General features: G+C 42.5%; 1 protein-coding gene across 1 annotated transcript in view; it reads left to right on the forward strand.

Moving 5' to 3' along the window:
* The window catches only part of mtg2 (mitochondrial ribosome-associated GTPase 2), a 23,044-nt gene extending 3,993 nt beyond the window's left edge, over positions 1 to 19,051 (forward strand). The window contains 4 exon segments of the mRNA XM_084098974.1: positions 1,968 to 2,083; positions 4,469 to 4,687; positions 15,849 to 15,987; positions 18,346 to 19,051. Of these exon segments, the coding sequence (XP_083955100.1) occupies positions 1,968 to 2,083; positions 4,469 to 4,687; positions 15,849 to 15,987; positions 18,346 to 18,704 (833 nt within the window). The 3' untranslated portion in view covers positions 18,705 to 19,051.
* Positions 19,052 to 23,493: the final 4,442 nt, after the last annotated feature.

Here is a 23,493-nt window from a genome sequence, read left to right on the forward strand (position 1 = left end):
CCAAATATCCCTCTGAACACCAGACGGCGTCTCACACACACACACACACACCAAATATCCCTCTGAACACCAGAGGGCGTCTCACACACACACACACACACACACACACACCAAATATCCCTCTGAACACCAGACGGCGTCTCACACACACACACACACCCCAAATATCCCTCTGAACACCAGAGGGCGTCTCACACACACACCAAATATCCCTCTGAACACCAGAGGGCGTCTCACAGATACACACACACACACACACACACACACACACACACCAAATATCCCTCTGAACACCAGAGGGCGTCTCACACACACACCAAATATCCCTCTGAACACCAGAGGGCGTCTCACACACACACACACACACACACACACACCCACACCAAATATCCCTCTGAACACCAGAGGGCGTCTCACACACACACACACACACACACACACACACACCAAATATCCCTCTGAACACCAGAGGGCGTCTCACACACACACACACACCAAATATCCCTCTGAACACCAGAGGGCGTCTCTCACACACACACACACACACACACACACACACACCAAATATCCCTCTGAACACCAGAGGGCGTCTCACACACACACCAAACATCCCTCTGAACACCAGAGGGCGTCTCACACACACACACACACACACACACCAAACATCCCTCTGAACACCAGAGGGCGTCTCACACACACACACACACACACCCCAAATATCACCAGAGGGCGTCTCACACACACACACACACACACACACACACACACACCAAATATCCCTCTGAACACCAGAGGGCGTCTCACACACACACCAAACATCCCTCTGAACACCAGAGGGCGTCTCACACACACACACACACCAAATATCCCTCTGAACACCAGAGGGCGTCTCACTCACTCACACACACACACACACACACACACACACCAAATATCCCTCTGAACACCACTTTGCAATTTCTAGGGCTGCCCTCGACTAAAGATGTTTGTAGGAGACTAGTAGTCGTTCGTTTAAGCCATTATTAGTCGACTAATCGCGTGTTTATATTAACAAGTCATAAATCATAGTGTACCTTTAATTGCCTAAAATAGGTATAGCCTAATCAGCGCACAAACTCAAACATAAAGCTTGCCACAGCGCACCGTCAAACGTAATGATTCTGAATGTGTTGTGGAAAAAACAGAAGGAGACTGTCTAAATATTTTAATAATTTGGTAATTGGTAATGTCTTCTGTGTTTTCTGCTGCAGTGACTGAAGTAACGATGCTGACTCGTCCTCTCCGCAGTAGTGGACACGCAGGTTTCATACGGGTTACATAATCAGAGAATATTTATATTCCATTTGAATCTGTTCATTCAAATGTAGACATTTCAAACTTTCTATAGATATATTTCTCATGTCTGTGAGGCAAGTATAAGCTGAGTTTCAGTTCATTTATGTGATGTGCTCAAGTTCAAGAACTAATCGACAGAAAACGCCATTATTTTACAAAAGCACAACATTTTGTTGTTATTGTGAGTTTACAAAAATAAAAGTAGACCTTTATAGTTTGCATTACTCTTATCTGAATGACCAAAGATTACGGCCTGTTTGTCATGCAGTAACCACGCTCTCCTCACAAACACTTGTTACAAGTGATAAGCCATATTTGAGGTCGATAAATGATAGACGAATGTTTGGATTTCCTGCTGTTAACGATCCGTCCGTTACAGCCTGCGTGATTTCGACACTTTTTCAAGTTTTTTTTCTGTGACTGAACGACTAATAAAATTTTGGTCAAATAGCCTTTCCTTAATAGCAATTAATTGTGCAGCCCTAGTCTTTCCTAATTAAATTTGACACTGATTTACTCTAATCAATGTGTAGAAGAATCTCAGTGATGATCCCGAGAAATGGATTGAGTCTGAACTAAACTTCTGAATGCCATAGCAAAAGGTTTGAATACTCCTTCGCTCTCGTTCGCAGTGGACCGGCAGGTGAAGTCACTGTCCTCTGTGTCAGCAGTGTATCGTGGGAAAGACGGAGTGGCAGGAAGCAGTAAAAACCGCTACGGACGCAATGGCAGCCCCACCTACATCTCAGTGAGTTTCCCTCCCGAACACACGCAGGTTAACGAGCAGCTCTAGTCACGTGACTGTTCACCGCAGGGTTAATGAGCAGCTCTAGTCACGTGACTGTTCACCGCAGGGTTAATGAGCAGCTCTAGTCACGTGACGCTGTTCACCGCAGGGTTAACAAGCAGCTCTAGTCACGTGGCGCTGTTCACCGCAGGGTTAATGAGCAGCTCTAGTCACGTGACTGTTCACTGCAGTGTTAATGAGCAGCTCTAGTCACATAACACTGTTCACCGCAGGGTTAACGAGCAGCTCTAGTCACGTGACTGTTCACTGCAGTGTTAACGAGCAGCTCTAGTCACATAACACTGTTCACTGCAGTGTTAACGAGCAGCTCTAGTCACGTGACTGTTCACCGCAGGGTTAATGAGCAGCTCTAGTCACGTAACACTGTTCACCGCAGGGTTAACGAGCAGCTCTAGTCACGTGACTGTTCACCGCAGGGTTAATGAGCAGTTCTAGTCACGTGACTGTTCACTGCAGTGTTAACGAGCAGCTCTAGTCACGTAACACTGTTCACCGCAGGGTTAACGAGCAGCTCTAGTCACGTGACTGTTCACCGCAGGGTTAACGAGCAGCTCTAGTCACGTGACGCTGTTCACCGCAGGGTTAACGAGCAGCTCTAGTCACGTAACACTGTTCACCGCAGGGTTAACGAGCAGCTCTAGTCACGTGACTGTTCACCGCAGGGTTAACGAGCAGCTCTAGTCACGTGACGCTGTTCACCGCAGGGTTAACGAGCAGCTCTAGTCACGTAAAACTGTTCCCCGCAGGGTTAACGAGCAGCTCTAGTCACGTAACACTGTTCACTGCAGGGTTAACGAGCAGCTCTAGTCACGTAACACTGTTCACTGCAGGGTTAACGAGCGCTCTAGTCACGTGGCTCTGTTCACCGCAGGGTTAACAAGCAGCTCTAGTCACGTGACTGTTCCCCGCAGGGTTAACGAGCAGCTCTAGTCATGTGACTGTTCCCCGCAGGGTTAACGAGCAGCTCTAGTCACGTAACACTGTTCACTGCAGTGTTAACGAGCAGCTCTAGTCACATGACTGTTCACTGCAGGGTTAACGAGCAGCTCTAGTCACGTGGCTCTGTTCACCGCAGGGTTAACGAGCAGCTCTAGTCATGGGACTCTGTTCACCGCAGGGTTAACGAGCAGCTCTAGTCATGGGACTCTGTTCACCGCAGGGTTAATGAGCAGTTCTAGTCATGTGACTGTTCACCGCAGGGTTAACGAGCAGCTCTAGTCACGTAACACTGTTCACCGCAGGGTTAATGAGCAGTTCTAGTCACGTGACTGTTCCCCGCAGGGTTAACGAGCAGGTCTAGTCACGTAACACTGTTCACTGCAGGGTTAACGAGCAGCTCTAGTCACGTGGCTCTGTTCACCGCAGGGTTAACGAGCAGCTCTAGTCATGGGACTCTGTTCACCGCAGGGTTAACGGGCAGCTCTAGTCACGTAACACTGTTCACCGCAGGGTTAATGAGCAGTTCTAGTCACGTGACTGTTCCCCGCAGGGTTAACGAGCAGGTCTAGTCACGTAACACTGTTCACTGCAGTGTTAACGAGCAGCTCTAGTCACGTGACTGTTCACTGCAGGGTTAACGAGCAGCTCTAGTCACGTGGCTCTGTTCACCGCAGGGTTAACGAGCAGTTCTAGTCACGTGACTGTTCACCGCAGGGTTAACGAGCAGCTCTAGTCACGTAACACTGTTCACTGCAGGGTTAACGAGCAGCTCTAGTCACCGCAGGGTTAATGAGCAGTTCTAGTCACGTGACTGTTCCCCGCAGGGTTAACGAGCAGCTCTAGTCACGTGACTCTGTTCACCGCAGGGTTAACGAGCAGCTCTAGTCACGGGACTCTGTTCACCGCAGGGTTAACGAGCAGTTCTAGTCACGGGACTCTTTTCACCGCAGGGTTAATGAGCAGTTCTAGTCACGTGACTGTTCACGGCAGGGTTAATGAGCAGCTCTAGTCACGTGACTGTTCACCGCAGGGTTAACGAGCAGCTCTAGTCACGGGACACTGTTCACCGCAGGGTTAACGAGCAGTTCTAGTCACGTGACTGTTCACGGCAGGGTTAATGAGCAGCTCTAGTCACGTGACTGTTCACCGCAGGGTTAACGAGCAGCTCTAGTCACGTGACGCTGTTCACCGCAGGGTTAACGAGCAGCTCTGACGCTGTTCACCGCAGGGTTAACGAGCAGTTCTAGTCACGTGACTGTTCACGGCAGGGTTAATGAGCAGCTCTAGTCACGTGACGCTGTTCACCGCAGGGTTAACGAGCAGCTCTAGTCACGTGACGCTGTTCACCGCAGGGTTAACGAGCAGCTCTGACTCTGTTCACTGCAGGTTCCTCTGGGCACGGCTGTGAAGGAAGCGGGCGAGACGCTGGCGGACCTCTCTCTCCACCAGCAGCAGTTCACCCTGGCGTACGGAGGGGCCGGCGGGAAGGGGAACCGCTTCTTCCTGTCGAACGAGAACCGGGCGCCGCTGACGGCCACGGCGGGCGAGAAGGGCCAGGAGCGGGAGGTTCAGCTGGAGCTGCGCACCATGGCTCACGCCGCACTGGTCAGAGCTCACACCTCACACACACTTCAGCAGCCAATAGATGTCTCTATAGCCTTTCATATACATATCGTCGCTGTCCGATGAAAACTGCGTATGTCCATTTTGCCGATTTTGAGGTTTTTCGGCGGATAGAATGTCCAGGTTCATCGTTGTGAAATCATGTCATCCGTATATCCATTTGGTGTCAAAGCTGTCAATCACGCCGCGTATCTCCCAGCCTGTGGAGGCATCTCGCCGGTCTCGTGAAGTTTCATCTTAAGCGTCTCTGGAAGCGCAGCATTGGATAGCCGAATAACACTATTTTTCAAATAAACATAGCCTGGTGAGACAATGACTTTCCTTTACAGTAGGCCTAGGCCTAACTTTATCGAGGTAAACGCGTACCCCCTGATGCCAGACGTACGTCTAAGAGTGGAGAGGAGTGACAAAATTACGGTAGGACTTTACAGTGCAAACAAAGTATCTGTCTAGCATTGCCATGTCAGTGCAGCCGCGGCGCTTCCATTGGGAACGGGTGGACCTGGGCCCACCCATTTTAGGTCCGGGCCCACCCATTTTCTACTATGGTTTTGTACGTTTCTTCATTCGGATCTATTTGCGATCCATTCCATTCTAAACAAACAACGCAGTTTACATGCTTCGTCCTTGTTACATTATTCATTAAGATAATAATTAATAAATGCACGCATAATTATCAGTGAACTTGATAAATGTTGCAGATATGTTTTACATGCATGCACAAACAAATGCCTTTCGATTTATGTGTGCAAAATTCAGAATAAAATTAATGTGCAGCAATTTGTACAAATAGAGAGTCTAGGTATACTATATGTGTTGTTGCCATTAAATAAGCTCATTTAGTTTCATATTTGTTAAAATATTATAATGTTATTTTTTCATCTATGTTGATTATGAAAAGTGAACCGCACGAGTAAGATAGGATGCGCAATATCGAGAGACATGGAGCGGGTCAGACATGATTTTGACCACTTAATTAAGTTTTGTTTTGTAGAAAACCTTTTTTTAAGTGAATTTCGTTTTGTATAAATTGTATCTTAATTTTAATAATTTTTTATCAATCCTCCTTTATAATAAATAAGAAGCAAATATAGCAGACAACATAATCATGGAGGCGCCCGCGCGGTCACTTGCATTGCTCGTGAACAGGAGCGCATCTCATCCTAATTTAACGAAACTCAGCGTAGGCCTCACAGACATGAAATATATCTTAAAGGGGCATTCCACCCATTTGAACATTGTTTTTTATTTAAAGTGGGTCATACATGTAGTCGAAATGTAAAATAAATTTTGAATTTGGTGCCTTCGTGACTGAGGAAAGACAAAAAATAACTTCAGGACGCATTTGTATGAAAGACAACAACTCCCACAATGCACCACATTGCACAGCTCCGCAAGCCACTCCCACTAATCCAGAAAGCGCATATCTGCCTATAAGAGAAATCACTCTTCCATCTACAAGGCTAGCTACCACCAGAGCTTGAAATTCATTTCACACAAAATGTCTAGTTAGTTGGCGAACTCATTAGTGCATTACTCCTCGTTTGTATTTCTTTCGAAAAGGTGAATTATTGCATGGTACCGGGATGTTCAGTCAGAACATATGCGGTGCGAAACTAGGATAGTTCTCAACACAAACGTCCGTGTCCTCGTCTGATTCAGAGATTTCGTCCAGGAGAAATTGTCATCGTTGAAATTCTTTGCCGCAGACGGACTCTATCTCTGTGTTCGTAGCGGTTCGTAGTTGCATAGTGAGATCACCGGCGCCACCAGTCCGCCCTAACTCGAGCCAGTCCGGGCTCCTCGTCCGCGGCAGGCAGGTCTTCTGCCTCGGCTGCTCTTCGCTATAATGCGGCTTGTAAAGGTAGCCACAAACACCTGATTCAAGCATCAGACTTCCGAAATCCTCTTTTTCTATATCATATTAAGCACTCTCCACCGCTATTGTCAAAACTTTACATCTGTCTCCACAGCGCCTGTTAGCTTAGCTTCAAACAAGATGGAGGATATTGCTTTCAGTTTCAGAGAGTAAAGTCCCACCCACTGATCTGTAATAGGCCTGTAGCGTGAGCGGGTCCCGCCCCCTGGGAAAGATGAGGAACGAGTGTTGTAGTCTTAACAGAAATCCCCCCCTCTTACACTTCCTCCTACAATGACGCAAAATGACGATTTTTGCGTCATTGTAGGAGGAAGTGTAAGAGGTAAATAACGGATTTCTCCCGTCTCAGGGGAAAATGAGAGAGTGTTGCACGACCATTCAATAGTATGACTGGGTTTCTAACAATGCAAAGCTTAATGCAAATGGGTGGAGTGTCCCTTTAAGAAAGCTTGAAATGTCTTTTTAACAATTTAAAATGAAAAGAAATAGGCTACTCTCTGGTTATATAATCCATGATGTGCATTTCTCTCTATAGGCGCGTTCACTACTACGGAGATGGTGATCGTCAACTTCATCTTTACAGCTGTTGTTGCTGTTAATAAACTAAAAATAATACGCCTATAATTTTATTAAACAATAAATTAAATGAAATTGTAATTGTATTAAAAAAGCAACAAAAATTCCTGTTTAATTTTTTTTAACCTATGCTAATTACGCATTAAATACACATTTAAAATAAATAAATAAATTTTTTGGCTTATTTTAACTGGCCCATCCAGTTTTCTGGGGGCCCACCAATCCTGGCGCCGCTAGTGTGTCAGTGTATTGATTCATTGTCCCTTCATAGTTTGCAAGAAACATTTAATAAACTGAGCGTATTTAATAAACTGAGCGTATTTAATAAACTGAGACGTAGGCTATTTAATAAACTGAGCGTAGCCTATTCATCTGTCAATATGAAACGCAACTTGGCCATTCTAATTAATGATCGGAAGAACGCGTATCGACCACCGTTACTGTAAAATATGCACGTATGTCCATTTAAACTCGATTTTGGTCAAATGTGGATTAAATCATTACACTGGCAAGAATATGGTTACATTTAAAGATGCCGTACCAAGTGTTGTGGCAAAAATATTCATTAAACAACCATCACTGCGTAAGAGACATTTCTGAAGTCAAATTGTCTTTTAAAAGTATTTATTCTTGCAAGAAGGCCCAGTTGCCACACAGAAGTCACCAGTACAGTCTGTGAAACAAGTGCGACGAGAGGGAGGGCAGAGGAGTCTTTATACTGCTTTCAAGGTCTCTTGCTTACAGGCCCTTATCTAAACAAGGGAAGGTTTCTCTGCTAGTGATCTAATCCTGCTGAGTTTATTCTTACAAACTCACAAGTTCTAAATTGGACGGCCTCTGACCCTAGGGGTCAGAGCCCCTTTTCAGTCTGCCTCCTCCTGACGTCTCACCTGTTTCCCAGTGTTTCAAACACACACACACATTACTCATATGTTGGCAGACCACATACAGTCCAGCAATGATCATTTCAATGTCTTACTGCAAATGGAGATTCATACTGCAATCAATGAAAATCAAAAATTCCCATTACAATTCCCCCTTTTTATCATTCACTGATAAACAAAACAATAATACTAATACTGCAACTCTCTGATTTTCATATGAATGATCACTCTTCTTTAAACTTGTAGGAAAAGAAAATTAAAAGAAAATAAGCTTAGGCTGTTTTTTGTAAGGATAGGCCCTTAATTTTATAGCAAGCAAGTAAAGGTTTATTCTGAAGCCGGGCTAAACGAACAGGCACTGCTATTGCGTTCCCAACACTATAGGTCGGACCCTCAGTCACCCCAGTACAAACAAGAAATAGTGTAGGTTATATTTTTGTAGGAAAACAAAACAAGCTATAGCACTTCAAAGGATAAAAGTAAAATAAAATCTCTCATTTCAAACCCCTTGTACGCCACCTCGTGACACGGATCGCTGCTGCTTTTAACCCTCTTTACATTGTCATCGTACGTATTCACCCATGAATAACAAAATTATCAGAATAACACATACAATCATAACTCATATACATTCAGCCTTTTCCATTAATCCACACCCATCTACATATTTCAAGCAATGGTTTTACTTAGTAAACTCTATTTAACACCCTATTTAATCAAATCTAACCAGAAGAGTTTTATGATTTTATCCATTCTACCCAATTTAGTTGTTAAAAAAATTAACTCTTACTTTTCCATTCCTTTTTTGTTTATGACCGTACTTCACATCATTGAATAGATTTTATACTTTTCCTGAAAACATTTGCACCAATCAAATCATTAGATCTATATCAATACTAAGCCCTAGTTTGATTTAATCAAATAAAATCATCAAAATCGTCACAAAACAAATTATTCTGCTAAACCATTAGTTGATCCACATCCTCCTCCAGGTGTGTTGACCATCTCGTTGCCCCATGGACGTTCCGTCTTCACAAGATTTTTCCTTAGATCCCGACCACACCTCCACTGGAATGAAACATTTCCTGCCCGCTGTCACCTGTGAATGCAGACCCTAGCTATTTTGTTATTGGCCGCTTGTCTAGCCGGTCGTCCCTTCTGGTGTGACCTGTTGAATCAACAGCCTGAAACATATTGTCACCAGATAATTTTGCTCACTGAATGGCACTGAAAAAACCTGAAAGAAAAAAACACTCAACCCACTTTGCTCATGTTAACAAAACAATATTTATACATTTAGAACAGAATCAGTTCTGTTTGACACAATCCATCCTGACATTCTGCAAAGGGAAAGTTTTAAGTTATGCGCTGCGCAAGGTGTGGCACCTCTCTGCCACAATAATAACCCAGTTTACTGGGCACAGTCTGCCCTGTATCAAAAGTCTGCATCCTCTGTAAAGAAAAACAAACGTCGAGGTTATTGTAAGATAGTAAAGTACACATAGTTTCTTTTGTCTGCTGTGCTGCCGCGTCCTTCGCTGCCGAATCTGCACACTTACAGACAGCAATTTTGTTAGGGAGAAACATGACTTCTTACAGGGCTTTTACCAAGTTAAACCCAGTTTCCTCCCAACATTTATTGTCCCACCTGTACGATGGCTTTCAGCAAATTTTAACCCCTTGGTATGGCAATTGTTACCATCCCCCTTTTGATGCATGATACACAACTTCATCAATTTAACAATGGTGTTTGGGTAAACAAAGTTTTCAACTAACCCAAACGTTGTCCTTCAGCCAAATTTCTCCCAGACATCTTTTTTTTTGCCTCTGAAACAAAGTATTACGTAAGCCACAATCTCATCTTTTTATCTAATAATTTGAAGGGCACTGGCCCTGAGTCTCACTGCTTTTCAGTCCTTTTATTTAGTCTCTCAAGTCAGTCATCTACAAACATTTTTCAATGTCAAAGTCATCAATTGTTTCTATCAGGTCAGGTCGTGGTGTACAGACTTAATCGTCATTGTCAGTCAAACAACATTCTCCTCCTTTGTTCACAATAATCATAAATCTGAGGGGCTCTCTGGATAATTTGATATTGACTTAGCCAATGTGTCACTTTTGTTGTTTCCATCAAATCTATAACATTTTCGTTTATATCAACCCATGATGGACGACGATCTACAACTTCACAATTCCCATTTACATAAATACTCAACCTGATCTAGAAAGTAATTCAAATCAACACCATAAATGACTAAAGTAATTACTACCAGACAGAGGTTGATGACCAATCAACTTAAAACTTGCCCCGTGTTCTTTATTGTCTTTTCTTCAGATTTTTGCTTCTTTAGAATTTGTCATTTGCCTTAACCCATCTGTAATGATAAAACTCATTCCAGAGGTCAATGACACAATACATACACTATGGGGTAGCTTCCCTAAACTTAACACATACCAAACATGAATCAACACTCATAAAACATACAATGCTGTCACCATCCAACACACACACATACCTGACTATGAACCGCTCATATTCTCATATTCATATCTGTGATTTTAACTCTAAACATATTTAAATTTTAAATAAGATTTTAAACTTCTCATTTTCCTGTAGCTCTTATCTAATTTTACATGGTCTCTTTACCAGGTTCAAAGCACCTTTGTTCATTATTCATTTTCTCTTAGAAAAGTCAGCTGGGTTGTTTTGGTTCATTATCATTATTTTGCTTCAGCTTACTTTAGCAGGCGGATAACAGAAACAGTCCTCCACTCTCTCACAAATTATCTTTTCAACAGCCCTCTAAGACTGTAGCTAAATGAATCATAGTCTAGAACCCTTAATAGTTCACAAATGTTAAAATACAAATTTTTACTCAAATTAGTACCATTACAACAATCTAAAATACATCATGCTGTGAGCATTTCTAAGGTTATCTTTAGTTTAAATACTCAATTCACCTAACCTTTGTTATCCAGAAATTTCTCTTGACTCATCACAAGCTGTCTTCATCTTTAGCCACCACCATGTCTAACGACCTTCAGGAGTTAAAACTATCTTACAGACATATTATTTCAATATCAACTACTATAATATTTTCCCTTGCCCATAAGGCAACCAACATCATGTTCCTGATAAAAATTAAGTTTTGTTACTGTCTCCACAACAAATAATGACAATCACCCCACAGTCTCAGCTGGCTCTTGAAAGCCCATTCCCATTAGCTCTTAATCTATAATTATCTTCTCTTCAGGGTGTTGTCCCCTGGCATAGTTGCAGACACTTGTCATAATGAAAAACAAGCCATACAATGAATGCGGTTTTCTGGTGAGTGGGTATAGAGGAACTCACATTTTCTGGGTCAGACTGCCGTAACTCCTCACAGCTCATCTCCCCTCTCAGTGATCTGCTGATGCTGCTGGCCTCACAGTCACCTGCTCAACTCTAATACCTTTCTCACATAAAAACACCTCCATTCAGGAGATGCCCAGTGTTTGTGGCGTGACTTCCCCTGTCTTAGGTTGACCTTTGGCCCAAAGATCTTACCCGTCTTTGGGGTAAGCACTTCGTACACACTTGGTTACCGCTCTTTCCCATCACAGAAACTGTGACCATTTTCTTCAATCTGTTGTTTTCTGGAGCTTAGGAAAAAGCGCATTCAAGAGTCACCAGAGCCATTCGGACTGCCTAATAGTGTTAACAAAGGGAGACAGGTTAATAACAACAGTATTTAATCACTTAAATGTTTTAAACATCTTCAAATCAGCAAAATCGCAATACTGAGCTTACACTCAGTAAATCAGCCCTGTTTCATGGTGGAGGCTAAAATCAGACAAAGAAGTTACTGGTCCTAAACTAGTCAAAAATGTCACTTCTATCGTTTAAGACTTCTTTAAAGTCATTCAGTTTACTTCTTAAAACATTTACAAATTTCCCTTTAAATGTATGAAATCTGAACTGCCTTGTAGCATGATTTCTTTTAACACCCATGTCTATGGTTTTCAACTAAAACAATGTGCTTCACTATAAATAGCTTATTATCACTTATGACACATAACAGCTTTTAGCTGACATTGAATGAGAAAGAGACTCTGAGGCATTTAGGACTGGTACACTTATCTCTCATAAACGTCTAAAATCAAACTTTATCTACCATCTTTTAACTCTAGCCCAGCAGTAAGGCATCTTTGCCAGAATTTACACTTGTATTTTCAAACAACCATATTTTATATTTGTCTTTTGCCCACATCAGGGAATTTAGACATTACATTACAAATTTCCACTCAGATTGTGTCTCTGTCGCACTGGCTGTTTCAGCCACAGCACTCACCAGATTTAGATAAGCAAACTGTTTCAGCCAATCACAAGCTTATCTTTTGAAAGCAAAACATCAGCTCCTAGTTCTTTCATGGTCAATACCATTTCTCCACGTTCAAAACACTAACAATCTGTTTTTTAATCAGATGCCTTTCTACACATTTTACATTTAGCAACTGTTAATCCCGTAACACTGCTTCTGCTTATTTTATCTTAAAGAAAGAATAATAATTATTCTAGTTCTTAATAACGTTTCGCATTTCATCTCAATTTTAGTTGTCAGGTTCTCAATTACCATAATTTAATACCTGACTTCAGTGTTTTCTCTTGGAGTTTATCAATCTTCTTTTAGGATTCACACTAACTTTTGAGGCTGCCCTCTCTGCTTGTGATACATTTTATTACAAGTTGTGATACAACTTGTTAGATTTGTATCTCTATATCATTTAAAACCTTATCAAAGCGTTTCATTCAAAACACAATCATCCTTTTAGTTACCGGTACTTTTAAAATATTTTGAAACTCATTTGTTTAATTTTACATCAACCTGTATTCATCAATTCACTAGCTCTTTCCTTCAAAAGGATTCCCTTAAGACTTAAATCTTTCAACCTTCCTTTAACCTTCTTTTCTCCCTTATTTACTTGCACATTCTTTTCACTTTCTTTAGCACTGCATTCACATTCTTAGTTCTTTCTCAGACGAAAACTTTAATATCGTCATTTACATACTGTTCTACTTTCAAACCAGAAATTAGTTACTTTCACATTTTCTCACTTTCTTTTACACTTTCTGAGTGGGCATTTACAATTACGGGCTAAATGGCCCAGCTGACCATAATTGAAACCCTCTCTTTGCCTATAGTTTGATCATTGAGCTTGCAAACGGCTCCAACTTACTGCACACCCTTGAAGCAGTGTGTCCCCATCAGGAATGCAAACAGAGCCACTGATAAGCAGTTCTCTGTATTCTTGTACAGTCCACCAGTGGCGGATTCAATCACAACAGCCAAATCATAATCTTCATCATTATCATTGGCAGCACATTAATTTCCATAAGCTGCACAGAAAATCACTCAACATAAGGGTTTTCAATAAACATTTTTTTTTTTTTTTTAACTTCACATTTCTTTGAAGTCAAAGCTTCAGAGCACAGCTGCTTACAGCGTTTGCTCTCTTCTGTTTCACTGTTTGTTTCAGGATTCTTCATAAAGTATAAACATTTGTACTATATGCCATCAATTTCATTAAATGTTCCTCTATCAAATGGTTAGTCTGCAGATTCAACTTAATGTTATCATTATTTTCTCAGTCCCACTTATCTCTGCTGTTTCACAAAAAACAAAATATCATTACTTATATCTCAATTTCTAAATTGCACAGACAGCCATTATAGCTGCTTGCTCCTTCAACTCTTGTTATGAAAATTCTCTAGACATCACTATTTTACCAGTAAAATATAATTGTTCCCCATTCTGCTTAATAAAACATTCCTTATCTTTACGTCACTTAATTTGACTTAACAGGCGTTCATAAATAGTTCTATAAATTCTATCAGAAATTTTATTTTCATAACATACATTTTACTATATTTCTTCTCAACTTTCCCTACATGCCAGTTCCTCCTGCATCATTTTCCCTTCTTTTCGCTCTACCTCATCTAACCAGTACACGAATGTTTGCTTACAATCCACACGTCTCTCACACAACAACCTTTTGTTTTTCACTTCCCTCTTCCATCGAGTCTCTCACCGCTGTCAGCCTAGTGACACTTAACATTCCCTCCCTGGGAAAATCATGGTATTTAATCAACTTTCGCATAATTTTTCTTCATTTGACTGTAAACCGGTGTACAAAACCGGTCGCATTTACTGTTAGATGACCCCATTTTGGCTGAATCTCCTTTCTGGATTTCACTCTTTCGACACGTGTCTTACACTATCTGTCAAACGTCTTCAACAGACCCGATTTTTCCTTCACCCAAAATCGGTCGGGTTTCAGCAAATATGCTGTGCTTTTGTAATTATGTTTTACTCAAAATCTTCTCATGAACACTTCTTAGCGCTCGATTAATTCTGATTCACCTAATAATCTGGCGTGGCTCTTCCGTCCACCTTTACAAGGTTTCCTCGGGTTACAGAGATTTTGAGCAAAACTAATTAATCAGCAACTGTGATTATCTGAATCACCTGTGGCACTCTTGTCCACCACGAGCTAAGTGTGGTAGAAACTGGTCTGAATCTGTCAGATCAATTTCTCCCTCAAAAATTGTGATTATCTGAATCACCTCTCGCTCGTACCAAAAGCAAACTCAGCCAACATGGTTCACGTTCACTCATCATTTTTGAACCCCCAAAAAGAAAATAATTTAGCTGTCTCTTACCAGAGATGTTTTGTTGCCACGGTTCGTTTTCACTCAATTCCAGTGGTTGCTTCCTCCGGACCCCGGCGGAACGGCCCCTCGTCCCTCAAAACTATTCAGGGTAGGGCTGTGACTCTGAGTCCAGGAGGCCAATTCACCGTCCGCTCTCGGGTCCGAAGGGCACATCCAAGGAATCTCACTTCTGACACCAATTGTTGTGGCAAAAATATTCATTAAACAACCATCACTGCGTAAGAGACATTTCTGAAGTCAAATTGTCTTTTAAAAGTATTTATTCTTGCAAGAAGGCCCAGTTGCCACACAGAAGTCACCAGTACAGTCTGTGAAACAAGTGCGACGAGAGGGAGGGCAGAGGAGTCTTTATACTGCTTTCAAGGTCTCTTGCTTACAGGCCCTTATCTAAACAAGGGAAGGTTTCTCTGCTAGTGATCTAATCCTACTAAGTTTATTCTTACAAACTCACAAGTTCTAAATTGGACGGCCTCTGACCCTAGGGGTCAGAGCCCCTTTTCAGTCTGCCTCCTCCTGACGTCTCACCTGTTTCCCAGTGTTTCAAACACACACACACATTACTCATATGTTGGCAGACCACGTACAGTCCAGCAATGATCATTTCAATGTCTTACTGCAAATGGAGATTCATACTGCAATCAATGAAAATCAAAAATTCCCATTACACCAAGTATGACAACGCTACGTTCAACTGCTTTTGAAATTACGGTGATTTTTTCACTTCCTTAAAAGTAACCGTTTTGGACATACGTGAGTTTCATCGGGCAGCGACTATAGGCCTATATATATATATATATACACGAGCAGTGTGAAACAAAACACCATTGCATAGTTTTAATAGTTTTTATTCGTTTTTATTTTAAATTCATCGTTAAATAAAAGTACTTTGATGCTTTGATGATCGACTTTATTTACATATATGACCTCAAAGGAATCCAAAAGTAATCAGATTGCTTTACTTTCATAATGTGGTGCTTGGATTACGTTACTGAATGCTTTTATTTTTATGAAGAAATTTGTAACAGTAACGGAATACATTTTAAAAGTAACCCTCCCAACCCCGACTGTTGATTGTTTCTGTTTTCTGAGCAGGTCGGCTTTCCAAACGCAGGCAAGTCCTCTCTGCTGCGAGCGATCTCTAACGCCCGGCCGGCTGTGGCTCCGTACCCCTTCACCACACTCAAACCTCACGTGGGCATCGTCCAGTACAGAGACCATGAGCAGGTGGCAGGTGTGTGTGTGTGTGTGTGTGTGTGTGTGTGTGTGTGAGAGAGAGAGAGAGATGCGTACCCCTTCACCACACTCAAACCTCACGTGGGCATCGTCCAGTACAGAGACCATGAGCAGGTGGCAGGTGTGTGTGTGTGTGTGTGTGTGTGTGTGTGTGTGTGTGTGTGTGTGTGTGAGAGAGAGAGATGCGTACCCCTTCACCACACTCAAACCTCACGTGGGCATCGTCCAGTACAGAGACCATGAGCAGGTGGCAGGTGTGTGTGTGTGTGTGTGTGTGTGTGTGTGTGTGTGTGTGTGTGTGTGTGTGTGTGAGAGAGAGAGATGCGTACCCCTTCACCACACTCAAACCTCACGTGGGCATCGTCCAGTACAGAGACCATGAGCAGGTGGCAGGTGTGTGTGTGTGTGTGTGTGTGTGTGTGTGTGTGTGTGTGTGTGTGTGTGTGTGAGAGAGAGAGATGCGTACCCCTTCACCACACTCAAACCTCACGTGGGCATCGTCCAGTACAGAGACCATGAGCAGGTGGCAGGTGTGTGTGTGTGTGTGTGTGTGTGTGTGTGTGTGTGTGTGTGTGTGTGTGTGAGAGAGAGAGATGCGTACCCCTTCACCACACTCAAACCTCACGTGGGCATCGTCCAGTACAGAGACCATGAGCAGGTGGCAGGTGTGTGTGTGTGTGTGTGTGTGTGTGAGAGAGAGAGAGAGATGCGTACCCCTTCACCACACTCAAACCTCACGTGGGCATCGTCCAGTACAGAGACCATGAGCAGGTGGCAGGTGTGTGTGTGTGTGTGTGTGTGTGTGTGTGTGTGTGTGTGTGTGTGTGAGAGAGAGAGATGCGTACCCCTTCACCACACTCAAACCTCACGTGGGCATCGTCCAGTACAGAGACCATGAGCAGGTGGCAGGTGTGTGTGTGTGTGTGTGTGTGTGTGTGTGTGTGTGAGAGAGAGAGATGCGTACCCCTTCACCACACTCAAACCTCACGTGGGCATCGTCCAGTACAGGGACCATGAGCAGGTGGCAGGTGTGTGTGAGTGAGTGTGATTGTGTATTTCTGAGTGTCTGAATGAGTGTGTGTGTGTGTGTGTGTGCGTGTGCGTATGGATGTGAGTGTGTGTTCAGTGTTCACTCTGTCAGAGAACAGATCTCCCGTTAAAACTGAAGCCTTTTATAAAATCATGCAGTGCTACAGCCATACCAGTGCAGTGATCTGCACACACGCTTATTGGCTGGTCAGTGGGAACTGCTCGAACCTATGGCGGAGCGGCATGACTGCATGAGCCAATCAGGCCACAGCCCGCCGATCTGAGCGCAGAGCTCGCCCGAAGGGGCGGGGCATCTGCCAATAAAAGCAGCTCATTTCGCTAAAGGATTCAGGTTTAAATCGACTGACTGTGTGTGTGTGTGTGTGTGTGTGTGTGTGTGTGTGTGTGTGTGTGTGTGTGAGAGAGAGAGATGCGTACCCCTTCACCACACTCAAACCTCACGTGGGCATCGTCCAGTACAGAGACCATAAGCAGGTGGCAGGTGTGTGTGTGTGTGTGTGTGTGTGTGTGTGTGTGTGTGTGTGTGTGTGTGTGTGTGAGAGAGAGAGATGCGTACCCCTTCACCACACTCAAACCTCACGTGGGCATCGTCCAGTACAGAGACCATGAGCAGGTGGCAGGTGTGTGTGTGTGTGTGTGTGTGTGTGTGTGTGTGTGTGTGTGTGTGTGTGTGTGTGTGTGTGTGAGAGAGAGAGATGCGTACCCCTTCACCACACTCAAACCTCACGTGGGCATCGTCCAGTACAGAGACCATGAGCAGGTGGCAGGTGTGTGTGTGTGTGTGTGTGTGTGTGTGTGTGTGTGTGTGTGTGTGTGTGTGTGTGTGTGTGTGTGTGTGTGTGTGTGTGAGAGAGAGAGATGCGTACCCCTTCACCACACTCAAACCTCACGTGGGCATCGTCCAGTACAGAGACCATGAGCAGGTGGCAGGTGTGTGTGTGTGTGTGTGTGTGTGTGTGTGTGTGTGTGTGTGTGTGTGTGTGTGTGTGTGTGTGTGTGTGTGTGTGAGAGAGAGAGATGCGTACCCCTTCACCACACTCAAACCTCACGTGGGCATCGTCCAGTACAGAGACCATGAGCAGGTGGCAGGTGTGTGTGTGTGTGTGTGTGTGTGTGTGTGTGTGTGTGTGTGTGTGTGTGTGTGTGTGTGTGTGTGAGAGAGAGAGATGCGTACCCCTTCACCACACTCAAACCTCACGTGGGCATCGTCCAGTACAGGGACCATGAGCAGGTGGCAGGTGTGTGTGTCTGTAACAATCACCTGTTAAAGCTCTTCTTTCTTTCTTTCTTTCTTTCTTTCCTTCAGTGGCTGACATTCCCGGGCTGATCCCCGGAGCTCATCTGAACCGTGGGCTGGGTGTGTGTTTCCTGCGGCACATCGAGCGCTGCCGTGTCCTGCTGTATGTGCTGGACATGTCGTGCGCGGAGCCCTGGGTTCAGCTCCAGCAGCTGAGCGTCGAGCTCGACCAGTACAGCCCTCAGCTCTCCCTCAGACCGCATGCCATCGTGGCCAACAAGATGGACCTGCCGGGGGCCAGGAGGAGCCTGGAGGCCCTGAGGAGCCGCGTCCCGCACACGGTCATCCCTGTGTCTGCACTGACCGGAGAAAACACCGGAGAGCTGATCCTGCACCTGAGGCGGATGTACGACAGCGGACTCTCTTAGCACACATCTGCCTCTCTCCAGCTCCTGGTCATTAGCACACACAGTCATCATAATCTGACTCTACACACACACTTGTGGCCGTAAACCGGATCAGAGACCTAAACATCATGCAGGTTAATACGAGACTACTATTGTGATCGCTTCACATGTGCAGTTACTGTATTCACAGTCTTACTAATGCATCGTCATGAAGACGCAGAGCTGCTAGTGTTTCACTCTATACAGGGAGGAAAGGGATAATGTGTGTTTATCTAAATAAACCCTGATCCTCATGTCGGCTCTCGCCACTTTACTTTGCACTGCTGGAGCTGCTTGAACAAGTCTGCAATAAACTATTTTGTATTTCATGTACTTTTGTTTTTCATAACTAATAGAGTAAATCTATGTTTATAATCTTCTGGTTTAAAAGCCATAAACTGAAGCCATGCAGTGTATCATCGAACTTGCATGAGCCACAGGATCTAAGGAAACCAGTATACGGGCCGCAAGTAATTAAAGTTAGAAGCATTTTAAATAAATTGTTTGTTTTTTTTTCTGGTGTTGGCCTCATATGGAATTGTGTAAATTTGGTAAGTCACATGTCTTGTTCAGGTGTCTTTGGGGACAAGTTAAGCATGCAATGATGCGTTCTGGGAAGTTCGATTTGCTAGTTGAAGCCGTGTTTATGACGTCAGGTGTAGTAAGATGGCCATGTACCTTCTCTTAATTAACTACACAAAATACAGCTAGGATTTTTAACTCCACTTCTAGAAAAATAGAAAAATAAGCACAACGAATGTACATCGTGCATTTAGCTTTTTTAATTAGAATCCTGAATTTTTTCCACTGACCATTTTTTTTACCTATTGATATTTGCTCTTCTTCAATGTAGAAATGAATCTAAAAAAAATATTTTATTGCATGTCCACTACAATGGACACCACGACTGAAGCAACATAAAAATAAATTGCATACGTACAAACAAAAAATAGAGGCATCTCTGACATGGAAATTCACGATGTGCCTGGCAGGAGATTGGGAATAAGACAGATGTGCCTGGCAGGGGATTGGGAATAAGACAGATGTGCCTGGCAGGAGATTGGGAATAAGACAGATGTGCCTGGCAGGGGATTAGGAATAAGACAGATGTGCCCCATCATAAGGAGAGCTAATCCGCCTAGAGATAGCGAAGGCCAATCAGCTTAATCAGTCGTTCTGTCTCAGTGATGCCACCACCACCGATGACTACATCTTCTGCTGGTTTGCATATTAATGAAATAGTGGTTAGTCAGGGACCGGTTTCACAAAGATAGACTTTGACTATGGCTTAGATATAGTAGATAGTTAGACTTCAGATAGATATCTAAATCAGACCGTTGCACAAAGCACTTAAAGGTGATCTAAGTAACTTTTTTACCTTAACTGAACAGCTTCGGAGTCATTGGAATGGTTATATTACTTATTTCGGGCTGAATGGTGGTCGTTTCGCACCCCCCTGGTGCCCGTGAGCAGAAAATACGCACTTGCAACTTTGAGCCGCCGGCCGCCACGTCAGGAAGTATCGCGTGATATCAGGTCTCGCGATGTAAACAATTGCTTTACGGCCAAAAGAAATCTGCTAAAATGCTGTCATTATTGCGCTCGCTCACGCTGTTCAAACCCGAATGAAGAAGACGTTTTAAAGAATGTCCCGTCTGCTTTGATGCCGTTGATCTACTAGCCTCAGGGGTCCGTTCTTCGTACGTCGCTAACTCAGTTAGCTGGATTTGATTGTTGACGATTTGGCATGATCTTGGATTTGGTTCTTCGAAGCTCATCCTGGACTTGCTGTCATAGCAACAGGTGCGCAAGCTTAAACCTGCTCGGGAGCAGCTTATTTCATGTTAACAGGATTATATCCCGGCTTCATAAACGGAGCTGATACGGGAAGTCCAGCGCAGCGCGATAGTGCACTTTCTGAGATGTATATTTTTTCTCGTGATTCGTGAGATTGTCGTTTTTTTACGCTTTTAGGTTTAAAAAAGTTGTAGTTTTTTTGTGGCATTTCCAAGCCACGTAAGACCCAATGCTGTAAAGCAGTTTTTTTTTTTTTTTTAGGCTATCATAATTTTTTATGAAGATCATGCAATCATGCCGATTACAGTATATGTCACTCAGGCTTCACTAACGTGATTGGTACCATAGACTATAGGCTAGACCATAGACTGCCATCAAGGCCTCAATGAAGGGGATTATGTGAACAGAAAGGGGGTTCACAATGTAAATGTGCAGCCCAGTTACTATTGTGATTCTTAATATTCCAGATTAATAATATTATATCAAATAAAAAAGGCAGTTGACTAACATCTTCTATATCACAAATGTGAAAGCATAATGGCCAGGATCTGTGCATGACTTAAGAATTTTCAGAGATTCACATTTATGCACATTATTTGAAAGTGGTAAGAAAAGTTCCACAATTAAATATCAAGCTCACTGTATTACATACACTTATGCTGATCCTAACAGAACTGCATTTCTTCATAGGTGATTATGACATGTTCCTGCAGACAGGTGTTTTATGACCCCATTCCCTGACCCAAACCAGTTACAGTGCAGCTCTAGCCAGGACAAGGACACACAATGAAATGAACTTTGGCTAAAGGGAAGATTTCAGTGTCTGAAGAACAGGGCCGTGCACAGGGGGGTGGCCCGGTGGCTAGAGCCACTGCCCTTCTGCCCTCATCAGCTGAGGTGCCCCTCTCGACCCCTCCCTACCCCTCCAGAAGATTCCCATAAAAACGTTCTGTTATCGCTCCGCTAAAGATCCACTGATTCCGCTAATCCGCTCCGTGTTTTCCTGCTCGCTCCGCAGCGCCACTCGTAGACAAGCATGTGCCCGCTCTCCGATGACAGTTTCACAATATATATTTAGATAATATATAGTATATTACCTTTTTATTATGTATAATGTTAATATGGTCTCATTAAAATATTATAAATATGATGTATGTTATAGATAGATACTATATCAACTAAGGCAACTGATTATAATGGGAAATATATTTACAGGAGTTAAAGTGTGAAAAACTGTCTGCTAAATATTCTATACATAAGGATTTACCCTCTGGCTTTCTAGAACTTTGATTCAATTTTTGCAATGTTGAATAGGCTTTGTCTTTGCTCTTTCTCACTCCGTTCTTCTAATTTTGTGAAGGCATTGTTTTTTTGTCTACAAAATCTGCAAACAACAGAAAATGTTATTTATTTATTTGTGATTTATTTATTAGTGTTATTTATATTAGATTAGATCAGGTTAAATAATTTGATTGAACAAGAATTCTAATTTTCACTACTCCCAGTGTATGATTGCAGAACAATATATGTTTGAAAATTTATGGAGCAACAGATTTTGTGTGAAAATAAATCAGAAAGGTGGTTTGTTTAAAAATCTTATTAATGTATGAGGTGGCAAGGAGGTACACACGGGGTAAAACCAGCATGGTAAGACACACAGTATTGATAAAAATACTTAAGCTAAATTAATATGCTTTTAATAATGTCTAAGTTGATACTTGTTCAAACCAATCACTTTAGTAAAGTTTATAACAATTTTGGAGTTATTTTGATAAATTAAATAATAAATGTTTGTTCAATAAATATAGGCTATCTGTCATAATTTTCATTTTAAAAATACAGAAACAAGATTCTTGAGATCTTTGTATTTAAATTGCTACATAAGTCTAAAACATTAAAAAATATATATATAAAATAGTAGATTAAATTAGCACAGAATCAACTTTGATCAAGTCAATGATCAGCCAAATTTCCAAGTCCATCATCAAAAGCGTTTATGAAAAAAAGTGCTGAGCAGAATTTGTGCCATTGAGTGGTATAAAAGAGAATTAAGTCAAATGCGCATTTTACCCCGGTGTGACTTTATAACTGTTGTAACCTGTATATCATTTCAATTTATACTTTAAGTGTATAATATTAAATTAAATGTCTATACTACTTCCATAGGATGAGGCAGCTCAGAGAGTGAGAACCCACTGAGCATCAGACAGTTAAACTGGCATTGACATTGAATTATTTAATTGGAAGAGTAATTATAACAACATAACTTGATTTTGCACTAAATCCTAATTGTAATCTTATTGCCCATATAAAATAGTTGTTTTTAATTTTCTGTATTAAGATGATACTGCCTCATTCAAACTCCTTATAGTGCCCCCTTTTTTGGTTTAAGCCACTGCCCCTCAAAATGTCTGTGCACGGCCCTGCTGAAGAAGTCTGAGGGTTGCACACCTGACAGGGCCTGTGACAGTGTTGCATGTGCCATATTACACAACATTGCCAAAAAAAAAAAAACTTTTCATTAAATGTTTAATAAAAGACAAATATGCTTAGTTCCTTGAGTTTTATTTCAATTGTTCTTTGTAAGGAAAAGCCAGTGGTCAAGTGCCTGCAAGAGATATTAAACACATGCCTCATGCAACAAATAAAAAGGAGAAGTTGGCTTTACACTGCCCACCTGTAGGCCTGTGTCTCCTCTGTCTGTGCAGACTCTTCTGTAGGCCTTTCTGTAGATGTGGAATCCTGCAACTTATATTGCAGACATAAAGCATACAAGTATAAATTAAGTAAAGTTATTTCTGCACTTGCAGGGCTAGTTCCTCCATATGACAGTTATCTGAGAGGGTTTATTCACTGTCCAGTGCAATGGAAACAAATGGACATTACAAAGTCTTATACTTTCTTTCCTTTGGAAAGTTAGAAAATGTCCACTTACTGCACATATTTCAGCCACCACCTTCTTGGGAACAGATAC

The sequence above is a fragment of the Abramis brama genome (genome assembly GCF_963993115.1).
Source record: "Abramis brama genome assembly, chromosome: 22".
NCBI classification, from domain to species: Eukaryota; Metazoa; Chordata; class Actinopteri; order Cypriniformes; family Leuciscidae; genus Abramis; species Abramis brama.